At 41.6% G+C, this 26,804-nt stretch overlaps 1 protein-coding gene across 1 annotated transcript; it reads left to right on the top strand.

Annotated features, from left to right (window-relative positions):
- The first annotated feature begins 3,315 nt into the window (after positions 1 to 3,315).
- On the top strand, positions 3,316 to 26,804 carry LOC311133468 (carboxy-terminal domain RNA polymerase II polypeptide A small phosphatase 2-like). The gene is made up of 8 exons (XM_084166947.1): positions 3,316 to 3,898; positions 13,623 to 13,774; positions 18,908 to 18,946; positions 20,481 to 20,582; positions 21,213 to 21,269; positions 23,943 to 24,035; positions 24,265 to 24,450; positions 24,713 to 26,804. Exons 1-8 carry the CDS (start codon positions 3,838 to 3,840, stop codon positions 24,836 to 24,838), a joined length of 816 nt encoding a protein of 271 aa, XP_084023073.1. The 5' UTR covers positions 3,316 to 3,837; the 3' UTR covers positions 24,839 to 26,804.

Genomic DNA, 26,804 nt, shown 5'->3' with positions numbered 1-26,804 from the left:
TTAACTGGCGAGCGGCTGCGGCTACTGTGTGTGTGTGACACTACACTAGGTAGCTAGTCGAGTGGAGACGAGTACGCAAAGCGCACGAAGCACGTCTTACGTATGCACGTGGTAAAGGCCACAGGTCAAGGTGTGGGATAATTTCAAAATAAAGCAGAGCCGCGGATATTAAATTCATGTTTATTATAACAAGTGAATGCCAATGCTGTCAGTGTGGGCCAGACATTTGGCTCTTGCGGGCCGGATCTGGCCCGCGGGCCGCTTATTGGGGTTGGCTGATGTACTGTATTTACTTATTTTTTTATGGTTATTCATGTCAAATTCAAACACAAATGTATAATAATATACCTAACATTACATAATAATGTACCTAATAATGTTTATAAGCAGTTTATTTGCAGATATTTTCAATTACCACAATCATACTCTAGTATGAAAATATAATATAGGCTATCAATCAAAGGCAAGAGAACTAGGTGATAAGAAATGAACAAATACATTTGGTCCTATGAATGCCTCAGCAAAGGCTTTATGTTTTATTTTCCTGTTATGACTGATGTTCCTTTTTAATTACTGGCCATCGGTGATCCGTGCCTCTCCCGGTTTGAATGATTTAATTATGCTTTAGGATTCTTAATGGGCAGCAGGTAGATTAGTGGTTAAGAGCGTTGGGCTAGTAACCGAAAGGTCGCTGTTTCGAATGCCTGAGCCGACTAGTTGAAAAATCTGTTGTGCCCTTGAGCAAGGCACTTAACCCTAATTACTCCTGTAAGTTGCTTGTCTTCTAAATGAATAAAATGTCAATGTAAAGAGGTAGGTTGAGCTAATTTTAGCCTATATGATGAAAATCTAAAATGTGGTTTATAATCAAGATTGGTGATGCACATAGTCAAAACGAAAAGTATGCAGCCTTTATAGTCTTTAGTTCAAATGTTTCACATGGCAGTCATTTATTCCTTTGTCCTCCGTTGCTGCAGATAGGTGGTGATCATTTTGTCAATAGGCCTATGCCTATAGGCTTCAACCACATAGGTCTACTACGTCATATATAAACTCAGTAAAAAAAGAAACGTCCCTTTTTCAGGACCCTGTCTTTCAAAGATAATTCGTAAAAATCAAAATAACTTCACAGATCTTCATTGTAAAGGGTTTAAACACTGTTTCCCATGCTCGTTCAATGAACCATAAACAATTAATGAACATGCACCTGTGGAACTGTCGTTAAGACACTAACAGCTTACAGATGGTAGGCAATTAAGGTCACAGTTATGAAAACTTAGGACACTAAAGAGGCCTTTCTACTGACTCTGAAAAACACCAAAGGAAAGATGCCCAGGGTCCCTGCTCATCTGCGTGAACGTGCCTTAGGCATGCTGCAAGGAGGCATGAGGACTGCAGATGTGGCCAGGGCAATAAATTGCAATGTTCGTACTATGAGACGCCTAAGACAGCGCTTCAGGGAGACAGGACGGACAGCTGATCGTCCTCGCAGTGGCAGACCACGTGTAACAACACCTGCACAGGATCGGTACATCCGAACATCACACCTGCGGGACAGTTACAGGATGGCAACAACAACTGCCCGAGTTACACCAGGAACGCACAGTCCCTCCATTAGTGCTCAGACTGTCCAAAATAGGCTGAGAGAGGCTGGACTGAGGGCTTGTAGGCCTGTTGTAAGGTAGGTCCTCACCAGACATCACCGGCAACAACGTTGCCTATGGGCACAAACCCACCGTCGCTGGACCAGACAGGACTGGCAAAATGTGCTCTTCACTGACGAGTCACAGTTTTGTCTCACCAGGGGTAATGGTCGGATTCGCGTTTATCGTCGAAGGAATGAGCGTTACACCGAGGCCTGTACTCTGGGATTGAGGTGGAGGGTCCGTCATGGTCTGGGGCGGTGTGTCACAGCATCATTGGACTGAGCTTGTTGTCATTGCAGGCAATCTCAACGCTGTACGTTACAGAGAAGAAATCCTCCCTCATGTTGTACCCTTCCTGCAGGCTCATCCTGACATGACCCTCCAGCATGACAATGCCACCAGCCATACTGCTCGTTCTGTGCGTGATTTCCTGCAAGACAGGAATGTCGGTGTTCTGCCATGGCCAGCGAAGAGCCCGGATCTCAATCCCATTGAGCACGTCTGGGACCTGTTGGATCGGAGGGTGAGGGCTAGGGCCATTCCCCCCAGAAATGTCTGGGAACTTGCAGGTGCCTTGGTGGAAGAGTGGGGTAACATCTCGCAGCAAGAACTGGTAAATCTGGTGCAGTCCATGAGGAGGAGATGCACTGCAGTACTTAATGCAGCTGGTGGCCACACCAGATACTGACTGTTCCTTTTGATTTTGACCCCCCCTTTGTTCAGGGACACATTATTCAATTTCTGTTAGTCACATGTCTGTGGAACTTATTCAGTTTATGTCTCAGTTACATTTTACATTTACATTTTAGTCATTTAGCAGACGCTCTTATCCAGAGCGACTTACATATATATATATTTTTTATACTGGCCCCCTGTGGGAATCGAACCCACAACCCTGGCGTTGCAAACGCCATGCTCTATCAACTGAGCTACATCCCTGCCGGCCATTCCCTCCCCTACCCTGGACGACGCTGGGCCAATTGTGCGCCGCCCAGTTGTTGAATCTTGTTGTTCATACAAATATTTACACATGTTAAGTTTGCTGAAAATAAACGCAGTTGACAGTTTCTTTTTTTGCTGAGTTTACATACATTTACTGTAAAATTAAGAAAAAAATTACATTTGGAATAATATTCAGCATGGAAATATGCAATTAAACTAGTCTAAATACGTTTAGCCTAAGGGATTTGAAACAAGTTTCGCATGCTATATTATCGATAATACAGTATATTTGGGATGTTTGTAGAGCATGGCGTTTGCAACGCCAGGGTTGTGGGTTCGATTCCCACGGGGGGCCAGTATGAAAAAAATAAAAATATATAATGTATGCACTCACTAACTGTAAGTCGCTCTGGATAAGAGCGTCTGCTAAAATGACTAAAAATGTTTAAAAAATATATATATATTTGATTAGGCTATGAGCGAACACAGGAAATATCGGTGCTATACGGAATCCTTGGGACGTCCAAAATTGAATTGAAATTGAATTTAAAATGGTTAAGGTTACGGGTTGATTTAGAGTAGGGACGTTCCAAATAAACTACATAGCACTAACCACACAGGAATGCGCTCAGGACCGAGTGAGTTGAGAAGAATGCCTGTGGTACTCCCACTTCTACGAGATCCAATCCGCGACGACGAGCGGTTTCAAGGCGCCCCCGAAATCCTCAGAAGAGTAAAAACAAAGCGTTCGATAAACGAAAACAATCCATTATTAATCAGACATACACATTCTTACTTTGGACCAAGATAAGCAATTATTTCAATATATTTTCCATTTTCTTATTGGGGATTATGGTCGTCAAGGTTGTTTATCAGTAGTAAGGGGAACTTGAAACCGGGCCCTGCCATTTCCTCTCGGTTGTTTTGCTTTTTTTATCCTGGATTCTCCATGTTGGAGCAATAGCGAGGTCTTGTCTAGTGTTCGCTAGCTGTCAGAGGGGACCGTAGCGTTACAATAATACACTTTGTGTTAAATGCACGAGACAAATTGGGTAGTTTGAACTAGGAAAAATAGCGGTAGGTAGCTACAATTGCTACGAGAAAAACCAAGGAAGACGTTTTTATCGAAATATTTTAGGATACCAACGGGTTGGGAAGCGCTATTGCTAACCAGCTAGCTGAATGTTGAAAGTAGCTACCTGCGAATTGGGGGAACGGATTGGACTTTGAGGAGCTGTGCATTTGTTAGATGGAAAGTTCTATTATCACTCAAGTGCAGAAAGAAGATAGTCAACTGCCGTCCAAAACAGGTAAGACCTCGGGGTTACTGGCGCAGTGAGATCACTTTATCAATATAATCTTGTTTGTTGAAGCTGACTCGGACGCTAGCTAGCCAACTGTCGCGCAAGGCTAGAGCTAATAGCATGCTAATAACTACACGCCAGTCTAATTCATTAATGTAAGGACAGGTTTGAGTTCGTTTTGTCATGTGAACAACATTTTATTTAGGTTCTTGCTAAATGTGTTTCGGACATGTGGGTCATGGCCTGGAGATATCACAACTGCTGGTTGTACTGAGGTTTGCCAGTGTGTGGGTGTCCATTTTACATTCAGCGCGCGCGTCAAATAATAGAACGTAGCGTCAGTTAGTTAGTGCTATCCCGGCGCAGACGAAAACATCAGTCGGGGATAGGGAACATCTGGATACAGTTCTTTTAGTTTTAACCACACATTTACTCGCTAACTAATGTCTTGTTGGCTAATATTATGCAAACCATCGATTCTAGCCTATATTGTCAGCCAGTTATTCCATAGATTTAAATATTTGTATCATTGAAAAACGGTGAAACAGACAAGTGTTGGAAGTACTGGAATGTCTGGAATGTGTCTGATAATTTTACTTGTCCAGACAGTCACAGATTGCATACTTTTGTTTGCAATTTGTCAGATGAGTTTGTATAAATCCTTTTCTGTTTGGTATGGATGTAACTACAGTACTTCACTCATATGGACTGTCATGCAAATATCTGTCAAAGTAGACGCTCCTTTTATCAGGGTGTTAGGGGACAAAATGAAACTTTGGCTCTTGTGTTATACTTTGTATTCCATGTTATAGAGAAGCTTCTTATAACAAATAACACTTTATTTTATGAGGATAGGATTTGCCATTGCTGAGGTCTTATTTTCAAGTTATTGGAAAAGGTTCGTGGACAGGTCAATGTTAATCCCTTGTCAAAAATGGCACCTAATCACCTGGATTCTTAAATTCAACATGTTTTGTTCAATATCTCAAGATAGGGTGGTTATTTATTTTGACATTTTCAGTGCTGATATATAACACAGAGATGATCCAAATTAAAGTAACATTTATGAAATTAAAATGCTTTATTACAGTAATTGAAGACTAATCATTTAAGTTAAGGGTTTCATATTAATAACAAATCTTCATGCTTTATGCAAAACTGAGTTTGTAACAATTTATGAAATAGGAATACAACTTTTTATACTATTTTATGCAAATTAGAAACGTAATATGGTAATTAGTTTGCACTAAATTGGAAAAATACAGCATGTTAAGCCCATTCACTTAAAGTAAGGTGGTCATATTGTTAACATATATTGATGAGTAAATTGCCGCCCGTGTCAGCCCGCACGCGCGCGCAGACGCACACCAGGGGTGGTAACAGAGTACATCCAAGTAATTAAGTAATAATTAACAAAAAGGGTTACTTTTTACCAATTAGTAACTGTTAGGCTGTTATGTTCTATTCAGTAGCCCAACTGATTAGGCCTAGAGTGCCAAATAATACACCCAACCCTGTGCCACCTGCATACACACACCACACAGTATACTCACACAGCACCCCCACCAACATACACAGCCTAACATAGACATACACTTCTCTGCATCGCCACACACTCACACAGCAGATGTACAGATCCTTGCGACATGGGGCCGTGCATTATCATGCTGAAACATGAGGTGATGGCGGTGGATGAATGGCACGACAATGGGCCTCAGGAGCTCGTCACGGTATCTCAGTGCATTCAAATTGCCATCGATAAAATGCAATTGTTTCTTGTCCGTAGCTTATGCCTGCCATATCATTACCCCACCACCACGGGGCACTCTGTTCACAACGTTGACATCAGCAAACCGCTTGCCCACACATCTGCCCGGTACAGTTGAAACCGGGATTCATCTGTGAAGAGCACACTTCTCCAGCGTGCCAATGGCCATCGAAGGTGAGCATTTGCCCACTGAAGTTGGTTACGACTCCGAACTGCAGTCAGTTCAAGACCCTGGTGAGCACGCAGATGAGATTCCCTGAGACAGTTTCTGACAGTTTGTGGAGAAATTCTTCGGTTGTGTGTGCAAACCCACAGTTTCATCAGCTGTCCGGGTGGATGGTCTCAGACGATCCTGCATGTGAAGAAGCCGGATGTGGAGGTCCTGAGCAGGCGTTGGTTACACGTGGTCTGCAGTTGTGAGGCCGGTTGGACATACTGACGTAGAGAAATGAACATTCAAATGAACATTCAATTCTCTGGCAACAGCTCTGGTGGACATTCCTGCAGTCAGCATGCCAACTGCACGCTCCCTGAAAACTTGAAACATCTGTGGCATTGGGTTGTGTGAAAACACGGCACATTTTATTGGCCTTTTATTGTCCCCAGCACAAGGTGCACCTGCTTCATGATATGCCACACCTGTCAGGTGGATGGATTATCTTGGTAAAGGAGAAATGTTCACTAAAAGGGATGTAAACAAATTTGTACAAAAATATTTGAGAGAAGTAATCTTTTTGTGCAAATGGAACATTTCTAAGATGTTTTATTTCAGCTCATGAAACATGGGACCAACACTTTACATGTTGCGTTTATATTTTTGTTCAGTATGGCTATGTTTTTATCGATTGTAGGGCTGTAGCCACTGAATTCTGGTAGTTTTTACTTGAAAGAATAAAACCATCAATCACAAAATTCGCAGCTAGCACAATAGCCTCTCGCCCGGCTCGTTGCCTAAGTTAACGGCGTCAGGCACTCCCACACAGCTAGCAAGCTACCACTCGTCATGGAAAGGGGGTTGCGACACATGAATTTGGACAAATCCTTGACAACCCATACATCAAAACGTAGTTACGATGCTCTACTTTGAAATCTGCTATGTTTTTTTTGTCTCTGAAAATATATCAATGACAAGCGAAGGAAAAATGTTTTACCTTATGTCAGTCAAAAGATGTACATGAATAAAGGGCTGCATTCCCGCAGGATGCCCGCGGGACCTGCGGGTCCCAACAGATAATTGTGGCGCGGTCGTCATTTTTCATGCTGTGGGTGGGAGCGGGCATCCTGCGGGTCATCAGACAACTTTGGGCCTAAATCTTTTTTTTGTCCCGCAGATTATTTTGAAACGGTTGTCTTTCTGCTTTGTATGCGTTAGCTTACCTATTGTATTAAAGACACATCTTTGTCACATTATTCACACACTCAAAATTCGCTGCTTCAAGTTCAGTAGCCTGCCTCCTCTCCTAGTTGGGCATGCGAGATCAAGTGTGCCTAGTATATGTGTGGTCTCATTGAAATAGAGTAGACTGCCTAATGCCTATGCATGGGCGGAGAATCACGTGGCAGTTATCTTTCCAAGGAAAGTAACTTAAATATGATTAGACTATAGTTAAGTACAGTTTCTGTAAATAAATATTGATAATGGAAAAAGGTGGAGGGTGCTCAACCAACGTTAGTCGAGTTGCAATAAAAAAAAAATGGATCATTTAAAAGGAAAAGGTGTAACGCGCGCACAGGCTACCATGGTGAGCGAGCTTTGCACCTTTTCATTTTCAATAAATATTGATTTGATAGCCTAATATAATGGGCCACGTGAGAATCTCTGGGAATTTAACCTATTTCCTAGGTTATTTTTGCGCATTTTGATATTGCCTATAGGGCGCAAAATTGCTGTTACCATTCCTGGCAAGTGAGCTGCGTCACATACGCCTAAAATAAAATTGCGGTACTGCGTTTGGGTTCAGGACCAGTTCTTGAGGTAGCGGGTGGGAGTTGGACAGAAAGCCAGAGGGTGCGGTATGAAAAGCTGCAGGTGCAGCAGTAGCAGGATGAAGAAGTCAGTCCCGCACAGACCTCTACCGTGAAACATGCCTTAGGACTTTCCCATACTTCTTGGCAATACAATGTTACATCAATCTTACTTTAGGTTGAGCAATACCCATCGCAAATAGCAAATATAAACACAGATTTCGCGGTTTTCACAAAAAGGGCTGCCCCTCAGATTTGAACGTTCTTAGCTTTACAGTTGCTTTACTAACTTTTTATAGCAGGCATTATAGAAAATTAACACAGGTCTCCTAAACAATCTCTCAAGCACTAGCCCATATGCTATTGAGTAGCCAGCTAATCTTTATATTTCAAGTTTAGCCAACTTGGATCTATTTGCTAGCTAACAAGGTAGAACAGTTGAATTGTTGTGAACACACCCTTCTGTCCGTCTTCAACTTTTTGAACAACCTGCTAGCCTCTCCACTTTGTTCAGATGTTGAAATCACGTGGCCTACCTTATTTCTCAGAATGCGAACAAATTGCCAATTCCATATAATTGTTTTATGCTTATTGCACATTAATAGAACACAGACAACCTGAGCATGAATTTTCCAAAAACAATGTTCCTTGATACTCCTGTTTTAGTAGTCTGCTCTGTACGCAATTTGAGGAGTTGAGACAAAGGGTATTGTTAGAAAGGTTAACTACTCCTCTATTACAGTAAAATAATGTATTTCAGTGTCCATATGACCGATTTTCTGTTCGACCAAACCGAGTTAAAACCGCTTGTCAGAGAGAAAGCACACAGCACAGAATGGAGCAAAGGAGACGAGACCAAAAAGACAACATGAGAACATGCGGACATAAACACTCATAAAAATGGAAAAAGTATAATTGATTCTTGCATATATAGGCATTTGTAATATCGCGCTAAAACATACATTTTAAGTAATCAAATTAATTCTATATATCGCCCAGCCCTACTTGAAAGCTTGGTTTATGTCACTCATGGCTGTAAAAGTATCCATTCAACATTCTCAAACGCTAGACGGGCTGTTATGAAAACGTACGATTGGAAACATAACATGCTTATGATAGCGTTGTCAGTAGTCATGTGCACTGTAGGGAATAGACAGTACAGTGACAGTAGGATGAGTTTCAGTTGTGAAGTTGAACCCAGTTCCAGTGTAGAACAGGAAGTCTACTTTGCGGCTGCTTCATTCCTGTAGTTGAGAATATGTTGGATAAAACTGGGTTGATGAGTTTAGTTGGGAAATCCAAATCTTCTGATAGGCTAGGCCTGCTGTGTCAATCTAGAGTCCAAAAGTATGATATAAATTACGAGGGGGATCTCAGACTCGGAGTGTGAAGCAGGCCTTAAAATGTGCTACACATAGGATTAGTAAAAAATTATTTTTGCATTGTAATTTCAGAAAATGTCCATAATAAATCTGCAGTAATAGTGGAATGATTGTGTTTCACAGTGTTACTTACCCGCCGGTGTCTGTGTTATCTAGTGGAAATGGGGTCAAGCGCCAATATAGAAATTGCTCTGTCATTTCCTGGTTGCTGAAATTCTACACTGTTCGCTCAATTTCAGTTAGCCTAATGTGAGAAAATAAGCACTGAATAGTGTAGGGAATCATTGCACCATTTAAATCACTGTGAAATATATTTTCAATAACAGAAAATATAGTTTTTACAGCTGTTAGACGCTGGTGGACAAAAACTGAAAGTAAAAGGCTGAAGCGTGAGTCTGCAATGTTATGGGATGCGGGAGAGGGGGAGATTTGTTTTGAATGCAGCCTAGTGCTGTTGCAATCCACCTAGCTTTGCGGGGGGGGGGGGGGGGGGGGGGGGGAGAAATTCTAGGTGTAGCACCTTTAACCTGAACTGGGCAGAGAACAGAAAATGGTTACAATAAAGGATGGCAAAAGTATTACCTGAGTTTGTATCCCGAAGTGGGAGTGACATGTAGGCTAAAGCCTACTACACAGACATGGGTTTATAATCGACTAGCTCCTGTTTCAGGTGGATCTATCCTATTTTATAATAGCCTATCTAATATGTTTAGGCTACGTTTCCATGCTTCATGTGCTTAAGTGTTCCACTTAGAGAAATATGGTGTGCGTAATGAGGGCAAGCAACAAGATGGTAGTCTTCAATGAAGATAGTGGCTAGTAACACCTCGCTGTGACTCCCCACTGCCTCCCCCACACCGCACCCGCAGTGTTTACATTCACACCAACCATTTGGCCTGTTGAGACTTCAGTAATCATTTAACTCTAAGTGAGAGGCCCATTCTCAAACTGCTTGGCATTCACATCAAAGTGTGTGTACACGTGTTCACCTCATCCAGGTGGGAGCATGTTGAGTAATTTGTAATTCAATTGGATTTATCTCTTTATCTCTTTATCTCTTCCTAACCGGAGTACCTGTGCTCAGAGAGCTGGCGTACTCCAACAGCTTCTTCAATTGTAGCGTGTTTTTGGCGCAGAGTCAAATCATTCAAAATAAAATGTTATTTGTCAAATGCTTCGTAGACCACAGGTGTAGACTAAAAGTGAAATGCTTACTTACGGGTCCTTTTCCAACAATGCAGAGTCTGTAGCTCAATTGGTAGAGCATGGCGCTTGTAACGCCGGGGTAGTGGGTTCGATCCCCGGGACCACCCATACTTAAAAATGTATGCACGCATGACTGTAAGTCGCTTTGGATAATGGCATAAAAAAAAAATATATATATATTATTTTTTAAAGATAATATATCTTTTTTAAAGTGACAGTGACAAGGAATAAATACACAATGAATAACGAATAAAAATAAAGAGTAGAAAATAACATGGCTATATACAGGGAGTACCAGTACTGAGTCAGTGTGCAGGGGTACGAGGTAATTGAGGTAGCCATGTACTGTAGGTAGGGGTAAAGTGACTAGGCAACAGGATAGATAGACAGTAGCAGCAATGTATGTGGTGAAAGTGTATGTGTGTGTTGAGGTGTAAGAGTTGGTGCAAAAAAGGGTCAATGCAGGTAGCCATTTGATTAGCTATTTAGCAGTCTTGTTTAAAAGTCTTGGGGATAGAAGCTGTTCAGGGTCCTGTTGGTTCCAGACTTGGTGCATTGGTATCACTTTCCATGCTGTAGCAGAGAGAACAGTCTGTGGCAGTTTTGGGCCTTCCTCTGACACCGCCTGGTAGGCTTGGGCGGTATACCGTATCTACCGTATACCGGGGTATTTGGAAATAGCCACGGGATGGTTTGTCAATACCGGTGAAACTATTTATTTGAAGTTTTTCAATATGTTTTAATATTTGTAGCTATTTTAAGTAAATACCTGCAGTCAACTTGTGCAATACGTTAGGAGATGAAGCAGATCGTGTTCTTCATTTCACCTGTCACGTTATTTTACATTATGAAGCTTACCATAGTTCCCAGAACAGTTGAGCCAGTTACGTGTTTGTTTGTAAATAGCACAACCGGAGAAAGCGACAGTTTGTGACGGGTTGCGTTATATATTGAAAGTGTTTTTTTGCTTCAATAGAGTGATCAGGGACATACAACTATAGTTTTCCTTCACAGAAAGCGCTACACATTCGGCAGAAAATAGCTTAATTGTCATCAGATGAAAGTGCAACGCTATTTGGCTGGCAGCCACACAAGTAAATAAGCTAACAATGAAAAAGCAAGTTCTTTTTTGCAAAAACGATGCATGACCATAATATTTCTAATGTTTATCATAGAAAGAGTGTAGCCAGCTACATTTCCTAATGTTTTGCTTAAAGTTAATCTTGCATTTTACTGAAGAAAAGTAGTCTGGTAGTCACGAGAAAAGAACCAGAGAAAAGTAACTGCACATCAGTCAGGGCACTGCTTGCTGTTAGAATGCTTTGGGAATTCTCATGCGAGTGGAGAAGTGCAACTGAAGCACAAAATTAGTTTGATGCCAAGCAGAAATTACAATAAGAAGTATTTTAGATCTGCGTTTACAAAACGCAGCAAGATATTTCTTTAGCGTGTTTTATATGTTTTCCTGTGTGAAAAACAAAGAATGATAGTTAGGGAGACCCCTAAGTTTAACTTGCTAGTTATTTAATGAAGTGGCTGAATTTATAAGATGACTGGGCATCATATTGTTCGCTTTCGGCCATGTTTGATACATCAAAGCCCTGTGGATGGGTTATCTGTACAGCTGCCACTGCTGCTTGATTTCCTTGCGCTTTTTTTTCTCCTCTCTGCTCATCTGCTCCTCCCCCATCTTCTGGAGCAGAGCAGGCAGGCCTGTTGCCCTAACAACTCCCAGACGCAACACACAGACAGTGTGTACACACTACTGTTCTTCCTTCAGAAAATGTGTTAAAACTTTCTTCATTTGCACAATCTCTCGTTCACATTCGCTTGTAAATGTCCAAACTCACAAAAAATGACATTCGGTAGCTCCTACCTATACATGTATAACTTTATGAGCGGGATTGCCTGTCTTTGGAATTTGTTTATTTTCGTTTGCGCTCGTTAGCATATTTAGCTAGCAGCCTCCATGGAGATTCTGTATTATTTGTGCTAATTTTGTTAACATTCTGGTAATAGACGCCCAATGGTATTTTTATTTTTATTTTTTTTGCACCCCCTTGTGTACTAAGCTGTTAATAATACAGTAAATCCTGGGATTGGAGAAGGACGGTATGACGATATGAAAATCTGGATACTGCCCAACCCTACCGCCTGGTATAGTCACTATTAATAGCAACGTCGGCATTTGTCTAATAAAATATATTTACTGTCAGTAATGCTGCAATATGTAACTGTTTGGGCGACCTTACCAAATTCACATAGATGTCATTCTCATTGAAAGCAAGTCTAATAAGCAGTAGATCTGTTCTATGTGCGCTATATCTATGCTTCCCGTTCAGTTTAGTTTTAGCCACTTACTTTCAGTTTTGTACACCAACTTCAAACAGCTGAAAGTACAATATTTGTAGTTATTGACAATACATTTCACAGCAGTTTAGATGGTACAATTATTCTCTTCACTATGCATAGCTTTTTTTGTCACAAACTGAAATTAGGCAAACTATTAGAATTTTAGCAACCAGGAAATGGCGACGCGATTTCTACATATTGCACCTTTATATGTTTGTCAGCGTTTGTTGATTGTAGCCTCTTGAGTCGGTGAGTGCATCCCAAATGGCCCCCTATTTAGTGCTCTACTTTTGACCAGGGCCCATAGTGCACTACATGGGCAATAGGGTGCTTTTTGGGAGTCAGGCAGTGGCTTTTTATGTCCTCCTCTCGTGCATCCAATGCCTGAGTTTGTAAATGGAGCCGACTCCCTTCTCTTCCCTCTGACCCGGTGAACTGTGGCTATGCAGAAATAGACCCATACAGAGAGCAGGATCAGTTTCCTCCCTGCTCTGATCTATCAGCCCTGGTAAAGACCACGAAGGGAGGCCTGATGGATCTATTCTAGTGGAAACAGGATTCTCCTCTATAGAGGGATATGGACGGCACATTATGGCCAGGGCGGTTTCCCGGACACATGTTCGTCGTAGTCCTGGACTAAGAAACATGCTCAATGGAGAATCTCAATTTTTAAATAACTTTTTAGTCCAGGACTAGGATCAATCTGTGTCTAGGAAACCAGCCCTAATGTTATACTGGTTATTAGAGAGGGTGACATTATAAAGGGTTTGTGCCAATTAGGTGTGTCAGTTATTGTAGGCCTACTTGTTGTGGGTGTTTGTTACTGATTGAGATTGACTGGAAGACTCACAAGTGCAAATGAAAGTAGTCCCAGAGAAGTCTGTTTAGGGGTAAAGGGGAGGTTGTAAGGGATGACATTTTTGTCCTTTAATCTCATATAAAAACACTATCTCTTATTAGTCTAGGTGTGGGGTGGCCCATATGGGGTTTCACCTGCCATGAGTTTATTTACACATTTGTCCATTTGTTGATATTATTTTGTTCCTTCTCTCCCTAGGCCAGCTGAACAAATCTTCCCCAAAGAAGCCTCGGAGTCGGAATATCTTCAAAGCGCTCTTCTGTTGCCTCCGAGCACAGGATGCCCCTCAGCCTACACCCCCTGCCCAGGATACCCTACTCCCTCCTGAGGACAATGGGACGATCGACAAGGTAACAAACACAACCGCCAGTCAGCCAGCCACTCCAGTGGTCCACAGCTGCATAGGTCGAAAAAATACAGGTTAAGATAACGTATTAATTCCATGCGGCAGCGTTAGAAAATAAATTGGACCAGCACTGTTGCTGATTCTATAGGATTAGCATTGAAAACGTGACTAGAAATGGGGAAATCAAGTAGTAAAGTGGCTGTAGATAATTAGAAAAACTTTTAAATTAATAGAATGACAGTAAAACAGTAATGCTATGCGTTTGCTGAGTAGTTAGCTGTAATTTACTATGATTGTGTTTATTTTCCACTTTGATGGCAAACTTTCTTTTTATATAGTAATATACACTGAACAAAAATATAATACTAGGGTTGCACATTTTGGTCACAACATTTTGGTCAGACCCTCAATAACCGGTCAACAAACTGTTACATTTTTTCTAAACAGTAAAATGACATGACCAACAGAAAATACTATTAGACATCTGTATATAATGACGAGATGCTTATGTTTCCGCTCTAACAAAGGGAGTTGGGCCAAGGCGGGAAGGCAGGCGACAAGCTTAGGCACAAAATAAGCCCATAGAAACGTATTGAGCTTATTTTGGACAGATTTTGGCGAATGTGGAATATCTCGTTTTGCCTCTTCCTCTCTGATACTATGCATGCATACAAGGACCAAACATTTTTCATTAAGAGCTTAATGGAAACATGCAACAATAGCAAGCCTATCGTATTACAGTTCAAAAGGCTATAGCCTATTATTGACGAGCAGTTGTGACAGATTATAATCTCTGTTCGAAATTTAGAAAGAGGGGGAATCTAATAGCAACAAATATGATGGGTTGCTAATATGACTAGGATTGTGCCTTTGGCTTCTGGACAATTAAATAAAGTTGTCATGAAAACCAATAGAACAGGAGAGAAATGAGGAAGTCTTATAAAATAATTTCCATCCACGTTTCTACAGATGGTTTTCACAAGGCTACTTTGAAGCAAGGTAAGACATGCCTCATTATTTGAAATAAAGTAAAACATTCAGGTTTCAAACAATTATTCTGCCTCAAGCTCACATTGCAAAGTGGTGGGTGACGTGCTGATAGTCAATGGTAGGTAGGCTATAAAAAAGAAAAGAGGACCAAGGCACTCTTCATATAATTAATGAAAATGCCTTTATTTGTATGGCATGTTTTCTCCGACGTGTTTCAGCTACATGGCCTTCGTCAGGGAGTACAAGAATATGATAATACAATGTCCTCTTTTGAACAGATTTTTCCAAACAACCCTGATTAGAAGAGGGAATGGTTACATAATTCATTGGACAACACCTAGTAAGCAATACTATACCCATTAAAAAGTTAAACAGATGCCTCACAGGTCCTCAACTGGCAGTCTTCATTAAAAAGTACCCGCAAAACACCAGTCTCAACGTCAACAGTGAAGAGGCGACTCCGGGATGCTGATCTTCTAGGCAGAGTTGCAAAGAAAAAGCCATATCTCAGACTGGCCAATAAAAATAAAATATTAAGATGGGCAGTCTGAGATATGGCTTTTTCTTTGCAACTCTGCCTAGAAGATCAGCATCCTGGAGTCGCCTCTTCACTGTTGACATTGAGACTGGTGTTTTGCGGGTACTATTTAATGAAGACTGCCAGTCTGGATAAGAGCGTCTGCTAAATTACAAAAAGAAAATCCAGTTTCATCATAGCGCTTGATGGTTTTTCTGACTGCACTTGAAGAAACTTTCAAAGTTCTTGAAATTTTCCAGATTGACTGACCTTAATGTCTTAAAGTAATGATGGACTGTTGTTTCTCTTTGCTTATTTGAGCTGTTCCTGCCATAATATGGACTTGGTCTTTTACCAAATAGGGCTATTTTCTGTATACCACCCCTACCTTGTCACAACACAACTGATTGGCTCAAACGCATTAAGAAGGAAAGAAATTCCACAAATGTACTTTTAAGGAGGCACCCCTGTTAATTGAAATGCATTCCAGGTGACTACCTCATGAAGCTGGTTGAGAGAATGCGTGTGAAAAGCTGTCATCAAGGGCGGCAGATAGCTTAGTGGGTAAGAGCGTTGTGCCAGTAACCGAAAGGTCGCTGGTTCTAATCCCAGAGCCGACTAGGTCAAAAATCTGTCTGTGCCCTTAAACAAGGCACTTAACCCTAATTGCTCCTGTAAGTCGCTCTGGATAAGAGCGTCTGCTAAATGACTAAAAAATAAAATAAAAAGCAACGGGTGGCTACTTTGAACACTTTTTTGGTTACTACATGATTCCATATGTGTTATTTCATAGTTTTGATGTCTTCACTATTATTCTACAATGTAGAAAATAGTAAAAACAAAGAAAAACCCTGGAATTAGTAGGTTTGTCAAGCCTTTGACTGGTACAGTATATGTATAGATTTTATTTTCCTCCAGCGCTGGTCCAATAAAATTGTTTATTTTCGAATGCTTCTGCATGGAATTATTACGTTATCTTAACCTTTTTATCTTCAACCTAGACAGCTCCTAATACAGGACAGACTTCATAAAAGTTAGGCTGGCTGAGTACACTGAGTACTTTATAGAAAGCATTAGTGTAGTAGACCAACTTCTGTCCAAGAGGCTGTGGCTAGTAATGATGTAATTTTACATCAGAATTGGTCTTAATGTCCCATTAATAGTTTTGATTTTGAGGTAAGTCATGTTAGATAAATCGGAGTAAATGGAGAATAAAGGCTGGATGGAGATTTTATAACTTCTCCCTGACCGATAAATTGAACTTCATCCTCTACATTCTTATCGCTTCAGATTCAGTGTGCTGCTGTCTTCTTAAATCTGCACTCACGTTGTTCAGTACTCTAGATGCACCATGTAATTACAAGATCAGATGGCTATTGGGGCCTAATATGACTCTGAATCACGATGGCTCTATTAATGTAATTAACCAACTAGAGTAGAGCTGGCCTGATTTTATACGGTACAACACTCGTATTTGGGTAAGTGGGTAAGCATGCCTGCGTCCCAAATGGCAGCAAATTGTCGATATAGTGCACTACTTTAGACCAGGGCCCATAGGGCTCTAGTCAAAAGTAGTGCACTATATCGAGAATAGGGTGCCATTTGGGACGCGTCCCATGTCTTTATTACCCTGCAGATTAATATCTGTGACTCTCTGAATTACAGTTCCACTTGGCTTAATTACTCATGTCCCCACACCATGTTAAGATGTTCGACTGCTCACGAACATCACAAGAATTTACTCAACCGCAGTTCAGTCTTATGGATTTAATTGGGCCAAGATAGAGGGTGGCGATAAAGACAATTAAATGATTCAAATGCAAGCGTTTTCTCGTAGTTGAAAGGCAGGTTTACCACCACACTTCACAGATCTGCCCTGTAATAATTTTATTAGAACTACAGTATATTGATGACACTGTTTTAGTAAGCATGTTGGTGAATGTGAGCTGTTCAGACTTAGGCTAAAAGGTCAAACTCAGCCCTGTGTTAACTAATCGTCCCCTTCGACTGATGATGCTTCAACCATTTACCAAAAACATTAATCATCAATAAAGAAAAAACCCACACCAAGCTATGTTATGTTTTACTTTATCACATAGGTTAACATGACTGTGTGGACCTCACTGTTCTTATGTCCAAAGTGTTCAGAGAGAGCATGGCTAGGTTTAGAATAAGATAAGCACCTTGTAGGCGGCAGCACGTTTAGACTGAGTAAAATATTTTGGCTGCCGATATTAGGCTAGTTTTCTCCCACTATTAGGCCTATCCTCAAGCCAATGAAAGACCATGTAGCCTAGTGCTTGTTTGTGTTCTCCTACTAGGCACAGTTCAGAACGGTCATGGATATAGGTCTAGAATAGATGTTTGTGTTGAGCCCTGTTGGTGGGTTTGGGATGGATGAGTGGGAGTTGACTCTAGAACCTACACTGAACAAAAATATAAACGCAGCATGTAAAGTGTTGGTCCTGTCGTTATTAGAAAAGCACGAACATAAAATGTTCCTTCACAGTCCCATGTTTCATGAGCTGAAATAAAAGATCCCAGACATTTTCCATACGCACAAAAAGCTTATTTCTCTCAAATTGGGCACAAATTTGTTTACATCCCTGTTAGTGAGCATTTCTTCTTTGCCATGGTAATCCATCCACCTGACAGGTGTGGCATATCAATAAGCTGATTTAACAGCATGATCATTACATAGGTGCACCTTTTGCTGGTGACAATAAAAGGCCACTCTAAAATGTTCGGTTTTGTCACACAACAGAATGCCACAGATGTCTCAAGTTTTGAGGGAGCGTGCAATTGGCATGTTGACTGCAGGAATGTCCACCAGAGCTGTTGCCATAGAATTTGTAATGTTCATTTCTCTACCATAAGCAGCCACCAATGTCGTTTTAGAGAATTTGGCAGTATGTCCAACCGGTCTCACAACCACAGACCACGTATATGGCGTCGTGTGGGCGAGTGGTTTGCTGATGTCAACGTTCTGAACAGAGTGCCCCATGGTGGCGGTGGGGTTATGGTATGGGCAGGCATAAGCTACAGACAATGAACACAATTGCATTTTATCGATTGCAATTTGAATGCACAGAGATACTGTGACGAGATCCTGAGGCCCATTGTCGTGCCATTCATCTGCCGACATCACCTCATGTTTCAGCATGATAATTCTGTACACAATTCCTGGAAGCTGAAAATGTCCCAGTTCTTCCATGGCCTGCATACTCACCAGACATGTCACCCATGGGACTGATTTCCTTATATGAACTGTAACAGTAAAATCTTTGAAATTGTTGCATGTTGCGTTAATATTTTTGTTCGGTATTGTTAATGCATATCCATCATCTCCAGCACCACCCCAACATCAAATGTGAAAATTGTACGTTTTGTAGTAAAAAAAGAGAGAGGAAGAGAATTGTTTCCAATGACATCTTCTGTGATTTTAACCAATTATGAGTAGGCATTGCCTACTAATTGGTTGTTGTCATTGGAAACACTTATCTTCCATTCTTTCTTACTACAAAATATAGAAACATGCCATTTGCACATGTGGTGGTGCTGGAGATGATTAATATGAAGTAGAGAAATTGTGAAATGTCCCTTTAACTGTCTTTTCATCTCTCTGTTTAGCTTGATCTACTTCAGAACCTTCGCTACCAGTTACATCAAGTACGTAAAGGACAATATCACTGTGGTTTTTGTTGGAGTAGAGACTAGACTGAATGGGCTTGGATTAAACTGTTACTTTTGGTATGATGCTATATATTATAACTGATAATTCTGTGTTTTGATCCATTATCCATTGATCCATGTTAAACAGTTAAGCTATTCTATTTGGGGTGGAAAAGGAAATGAATTCACTTTTACGGGACGGTGTGCATTGTGCAACAGGATACGTGTCTGAAATTGTAATGTGTATGGACGAATTATATACGCTAGGACCAAATACATTAACATATCAAGAAGTCCCCTTTTGTTACTGTAGATGGGTTATTATTCTGGAACTCACATTGAACCCTTCATTCTCAAACTAAAAGGTTTTCCTAGCTGGAGAAATGTGATTCCTGTATAGAATCGCACCAGAGGTTCCAGGTCAATAGATGATAGATTCCCTCTGGAATATTTAATTGAAGGTGCAATATGCAGAAATCACGCTGCCATTTCCTGGTTGATAAAATTTGAATAGTTTGCCACATTTCAGTTTGTGACAAAACAAGCAGTCATTGTGTAGAGAAACATTGTACCATCTAAACCGCTGTGAAATATATTTTCCATAACCAATAATATTGTATTTTCAGCTGTTTGAAGCTGATGTACAAAACCGAAAGTAAAAGACGCAATAACGAAACTTAAGGGAAGCATAGAAATAGCGCACATAGAACAGATCGCTTCTTAGACATGCTTTCAATGAGAATGACAGCCTTAACTGACATTTCTATGTGAATTTGATTGGGTCGCCCAAAAAGTTACTTATTGCAGCTTTAAGATTGGGGTGTGTCATCTTTCATTTAACTTGTAGGGGAAAGGTCACCTGATGGACAAATGCGTTACTACAGTGCACTCTGAATATAAGAATCAACCACTTAGAGGTTTTAAACGGTGGGACAGAAGTATTTCTAAACTGTATTTACAATGTACTTTACTGGGACCGATGTGATTCTAATAACCAATGCGATTCTTACAAGACTGGTGCGCTGTAATGTGATAACAGGAGAAGAGAGAGGAGGATGTGAGTAACGTAGTGGTGCAGGTTTAGTTATGTGGTTCCGTTTTGACCTTCCCACCTATACCCTGCTTCTATCCTCTACCCTCTACCCTCCTCTTCTCCTCTACTCCTCCTCTAATCATCCTCTAATCTTCTATCCTCCTATGCTTTTCTACCCTCTAATCCTCTACTCTTCTACCCTCTAATCCTCTACTCTTCTACCCTCTAATCCTCTACTCTTCTACCCTCTAATCCTCTACTCTTCTACCCTCTAATCCTCTACTCTTCTACCCTCTAATCCACTACTCTTCTACCCTCTAATCCTCTACTCTTCTAACATTTTAATCATCCTCTACTCCTCTACCCTCCTCTAATCATCCTCTACTCCTCTACCCTCCTCTAATCATCCTCTAATCTTCTACCCTCCTCTACTCCTCCTCCTCTACTACTCCTTTATCCTCTACTTCTCTCTTCCTACTCTTCCCCTGTTCCGCTCAGGTCCCAGGGACCAGTCTACTGCCCGAGGTAACCCCCCAGGATGAGGGCAAGATCTGTGTGGTCATTGACCTGGATGAGACACTGGTGCACAGCTCCTTCAAGGTAATACACATACACACAGGTAATAAGAAACAGTGCTATTGGAAAACATAGTTTGACCTATTATCTCACCACATATCCAGAATTAGGAGACATCTTGTTTTGATCCTGTGCAGGCCATGGCAGTTGATCATACATAATAGCATGATCCATAGCTCTTACTTAACCTGTTTGCAACAACAAGCTGTAATCGTTTGATCGGCTAGTCCTCTTTCTTTGTGTCCCGTCTGACTTCAAGATCCCACTATTAGACTGTGTCGTAGGTGGTAATGGACAGCTGTTAGCTGGATCAGGTAGCTCTTTACACTGGCTGTGAGACGGGAGCTGCTGATGCTGTAAACATATTCAATCAACAAATCAATGGTCACTGGCAGACAAACCACTGTTGTCCACGTCCCCCATAGTTAACATGTTTCTCATAACAAGGCATGATTTGGTTTGCTTTTGTTGGGGAGTGGGAGGGTTAGTTTTTTGCTCATTTAAAACTTTGATATGCTTTTAGATTAATCTCCTAATCAGAATATCAAACTTTTTTAGTTAATGTATACGTCTGTCTTTTGCGTGTCACTGCAACTGATTATATTTTATCTGAAAACTGTGATGGTAAATGGTCGTCTTCTCCTCATTCTGTAGCCCGTCAGTAATGCTGACTTCATTGTACCTGTGGAGATTGAAGGAACAACACACCAGGTAACTGACAATGGCATTTAGATCAACGTACATGTATGTGTGTGGATATATACACTACCAGTCAAAAGTTTGGACACACCTACTCATTCAAGGGTTTTTCTTTATTTTTACTATTTTCTACATTGTAGAATAATAGTGAAGACATCAAAACTATGAAATAACACAAATGGATTCATGTAGTAACCAAAAAAGTGTTAAACAAATCCAAATAGCCATCCTTTGCCTTGATGACAGCTTTGCATACTAAGTAACCACGCCAGCCCAGGACCTCCACATCTGGATTCTTCCCCTGCGGGATCATCTGAGACCAGCCACTTGGACAGCTGATGAAACTGAGGAGTATTTCTGTCTGTAATAAAGCCCTTTTGTGGGGAAAAACTAATTCTGATTGGCTGGGCCTCGTTCCCCAGTGGGTGGGTCTATGGCAGCGCCCCTGGCTATAGATTAGGGCCTGATGAATTTATTTCAATTGACTGATTTCGTTATATGAACTGTAACTCAGTAAAATTGTTGCATGTTGCGTTTTATATTTTTGTAAAGTATATAATGTGTATACACACACACACAATATATACAGAAGTATGTGGACACCCCTTCAAATGAGTGGATTTGGCTATTTCAGCCACACCCGTTGCTGACAGGTGTATCAAATCGAGCACACAGCCATCCATAGACAAACATTGGCAGTAGAATTACTGAAGAGCTCAGTGACTTTCAACGTGGCACTGTCATAGGATGCCACCTTTCCAACAAGTCAGTCAGTAAAATGTCTGCCCTGCTTGAGCTGCCCCAGTCAAATGTTATTCCGAAGTAGAATAGTCTAGGAGCAACAATGGCTCAGCCGCAAAGTGGTAGGCCACACAAGCTCACAGAACTGGACCGCCGAGTGCTGTTGCGCGTAAATATCGTCTGTCCTCGGTTGCAACATCCTCTGGAGCAACGTCAGCACAAGCACTGTTTGTCGGGAGCTTCATGAAATGGGTTTCCATGGCCGAGCAGCCGCACACAAGCCTAAGATCACCATGCGCAATGCCAAGCGTCGGCTGGAGTGGTGTAAAGCTTGCCGCCATTGGACTCTGGAGCAATGGAAACGCGTTCTCTTGAGTGATGAATCACGTTTCACCATCTGGCAGTCCGATGTACGAATCTGGGTTTGGCAGATGCCAGGAGGACGCTACCTGCCCCAATGCATAGTGCCAACTGTAAAGTTTGGTGGTGGAGGAATAATGGTCTGTGGCTGTTTTTCATGGTTTGTGCTAGGCCCCTTAGTTCCAGTGAAGGGAAATCTCATCGCTACAGCATACAATGACATTCTAGATGATTCTGTGCTTCCAACTTTGTGGCAACAGTTTGGGGAAGGCCCTTTCCTGTTTCAGCATGACAATTTCCCCCGTGCACAAAGAGGGGTCCATACAGAAATGGTTTGTCGAGATCGATGTGGAAGAACTTGACTGGCCTGCACAGAGCCCTGACCTCAATCCCATCGAACACCTTTGGGATTAATTGGAATTCTGACTACGAGCCAGGCCTAATCGCCCAACATCAGTGCTCGACCTCACTAATGCTCTTGTGGCTGAATGGAAGCACGTCCCCGCAGCAATGTTCCAACATCTAGTGGAAAGCCTTCCCAGAAGAGTGGAGGCTGGTATAGCAGCAAAAGGGGTACCAACTCCATATTAATGCCCATGATTTTGGAATGAGATGTTCGATGAGCAGGTGTCCACATACTGTAGGTTGTGTGTGTGTGAATGCCAAATAGTCAGCCTCCCTGTGGTTATGTTTAGCTATTGCAGCCCATTGGAGTAGCACTACTGCATTTACATTTACGTCATTTAGCAGACGCTCTTATCCAGAGCGACTTACAGTTAGTGAGTGCATACATTTTCATACTGCTACATGAAATCAAAAGTAATGTTTAAATGGAACATTTGTTGTATAAATGTGTTTTCTTCCCTAGTCAAAATGGATATACTTAGTAGTTATTGTAGAAGTCATAGATATGTATCAATTGTACATATTTTAAAGCTGTATAGTACAGTTAAGCCAAGGGCCAGCGAGGCCTCCCTCACCCCACTCCGGCCTCCTCATCCTGGGACACTGGCCACAGCTCTCTGGCCTCAGCCTGGTTCAAGTAATCCAGGATAGGCTGGTTCCCGCCAGCATGGCCTATTCTCGATTACTTGTTTCAGGAGGCGGCTGACCACTTCCAACATGGCCCTCTTGGACGACAACACATACAGACGCTTGAACGCTTTCCCTGACCCACAGACGGAATGAGTAGGAAAGAACAGGCAGACCAAACCGGGAGGCAGGCCTAATTTTTAACCCTTATTTTAACCTTCATGTTCAGTTATTTTTGTAATATTCAAGTTCTATTATTTTCTGTTTTTTCCCCCCCACTGTTGCCTTTTCAATTAGCCAAAACATTAGCCTTGTTAAGCCAGGTGAGTAGACTGTAGCCACTAGCCAGTAAATAACTTTGATCAGATTGCAGATCAATAGATACTGTGGTCCCTAGGGACTGGGGTTGTGTGTGTGTGTGTGTTTGTGTGTGTGTGTGTAGGTGCTCCAGTCAGTTAGTCCAAAGACTAGTGTTCATAGATGGTCGCTGCTAGATAGCTGTACTTGATTCCCCTAGCCAGATACTTATAGCCATGCTGTGATGTGTCCCAGGTTTACGTCCTGAAGAGGCCACATGTAGACCAGTTCCTCCAGAGGATGGGAGAGCTGTTTGAGTGTGTTCTCTTCACTGCAAGTCTCGCAAAGGTAACATTGCTTTTAGTGTTGATTTAGAAAATTAACTGGTACTTATTCAATTTGCTCCCCCTGGTGGTGATGAGATATACCTGTTGTAAAAGTAGCAATTCCAGCAATGTTCACGCATCTGTACCACCCAACATACCACTCTCCCCTTACGTACTACTCTGTCCTACATCCGTGCCTGGCCCTCTCTTTCTGTTTCTATCTGTATCTCTTCCCCCTGTCTCCCCTGCAGTATGCAGACCCAGTGACAGACCTGCTGGATCAGTGTGGTGTGTTCGGGACACGTCTCTTTCGGGAGTCCTGCGTGTTCCACCAGGGCTGCTACGTCAAGGACCTGAGCCGCCTTGGCCGCCAGCTCAACAAGACCCTCATCCTGGACAACTCCCCCGCCTCCTACATCTTCCATCCTGAGAATGCTGTGAGTGCTGCTGCCTAGCCCAATCTTTCTCTGAGCTTTACTGCATCACCAAAGGCCTAACTGGCCTGTCCCAATGTGGAATCACTGAGGTGATCTTCCTATTTTAAGCTATTTGATGATGCAATTTTATTTTCTGAATGTGTGTTTTGTCTAAACTGGAAATCAACGTTTCCCAACTGCAGAGTGACAGGAAAGGGTCTTTCCTTCATTAATAGCCTTCTCTAAAATGTACATGTTTTAATCTGATTGTGTGTCCCCTCAGGTGCCTGTGGTGTCCTGGTTTGACGACCTGGAGGACACTGAGCTGCTGAGCCTCCTACCCGTCTTTGAGGAGCTGAGTGAGGCGGACGACATCTATGCCAAACTGCAGCAGCTACGAGCCCCCTGACACGACACGCCCCCTCTGACAAGCTAGAACCTCCCCCCTCAGCCAGACCACACCCATCAACCGACGGAAAAAGCCAAAACTTTACTTACATACACACACTCTGTGTGCGGTGTTAGTATCCTAGACACACTCGGCGGTGTGTTTAATGTTTGGCCCCTGAACTGTGTGTCTGGACGGCTGTCCACCGCTCCTACTGTCCTCCTCCTTCTCAGTATGTTAGCTGGTGCTGCAAAGCTGCTGTTCTGGAAACAATCCAACAAACACAATGCAAAGTGGCTCACTCTTTTCTCATTTTAAAATCAGAACTCAAACACATACTAGTACTCCAATCATTCAAACTGACTGGCCAGGTCTTTGTTTCTCCAAAAACGAGACTTTGATTTTAAAGCATTAATTGCGACACAAAACAATGGACTCTGCACATCACCTCTCTGCTTCGCCAATAATCTCAGTACAAACACTTTGACTGGGGACTCTAAAGCATTGCAAGGAAACTACAAAATCCACATACAGTGATTTAATTTCAATTTCTTAGTACAACGGCCTGTATAAAGGCTGTTTTTTAAGGACTTCTCTCTCCTGAATGGATTGATTCCTTCAGGAAATTATTTTTGGAAGTTGAACAGTTGGTCTTTCTGATCCAAGGCCAGCATGACATAACTAGACATGACAGTACATAAGATGATATGACAAGACCTAATTTGACCAGACCTTACATGGGGAGCAAGGGATCTCCATCTTTGTGCCTTCTGTATAAGAAAAAAAGAATTACATCTGTTTTTGTTGGGTTTTTAAAGAAGGAAAAAAAGCTTTGTTCCTTGTAGAAAATGGTGGTTCTTTTTCAATCGTTACGTTTTTCTATACATTTTTAAAGATGTCTTTTAAATGTTCGATATGTTGGTTAGAAGTGCAGATGACTTTTGTAATGTCAGGGATGTTGAGGAAGAACAGCCATACATTAACAGCCTCTGTATGTTGTAGTTAGATGAAATCCTCCATTCTCATTTGCTGAAGATGACCTCATCCTCAGCCAATAGGGACCATTACAATCCAAGGGGTCACACCCATCGTGTAAATGCAGTGGTGTAACAAACCCTGCCTCTATGCTGATTCACCCTGAGATGCATCAGGTACAGTATACTTGAGCTGATTCACCTCAACTTTTAGCGCACTCTAAAATAAAATAAAATACAAAAAAAAAAGCCCTTCAAATGAACAGACTGATTTAGACAGTGTTGCAAATTTGGAGTGGTTCTCTGCTGGTATTTAGTCTGCTAAGGATGCCATAGTGGATAAACAAAGGCCTTGTTTTCAAATAATTCAAATTTTTGTGTCAAGCCTTCTGGGTGCCATATTATTTGGGTAGCTTGGGGACTTGTGATAAGTATAGGCTGCTAAGAGTGAACACAATGCACACTAGTTTACCCCCTACCCATAGCCCTTTCTTCATACTTTGCCAAGTCATTGACACTCAGTTTTTATTATTTTAAAATATATCCTATTTTTGGTGAGATGTTTCTACATTACTGAGACTTAAAAGTATGTCTGATAAATTATCTTTGCGTTATTGCCTGTTGTTCTAGAAGGTCTACGGCACTCACTGCCGTATATCAGGTGTTGTACACATTGGGGGGTGGCAGCGGTTTTGTGGTGACATAAATTGGATTGATTTGGCAAGATATGTTCTATTGCTCAAGTTGTAATTTAGCAAACACATACATGCTCAAGCCAGACTGGTCACTGCATCCCAAAGAGATTTGTTTTGTGGTTTTATTCACAAGATAAAGCGCCTTCTCATACTATTACACTATGAAGTGCCTAAGGTTTCTTTCTGCAATAGAAGCTTTGGAATAAAGCACGAAGGGTCTCCATCCCCATTTTTAATTTTTCAATTTTATAACTGTTACACTGTCTCACGTATTTGGCTGAAATTGAGTATCCATAAAACGTTTACCAAGTAATCCTA

This window comes from Coregonus lavaretus (genome assembly GCF_964263955.1).
Source record: "Coregonus lavaretus genome assembly, chromosome: 8".
Classification (NCBI taxonomy): domain Eukaryota; kingdom Metazoa; phylum Chordata; class Actinopteri; order Salmoniformes; family Salmonidae; genus Coregonus; species Coregonus lavaretus.
The sequence above is the reverse complement of the archived record's forward strand: the minus strand, read 5'-3'. Positions and strand labels throughout refer to the sequence as shown.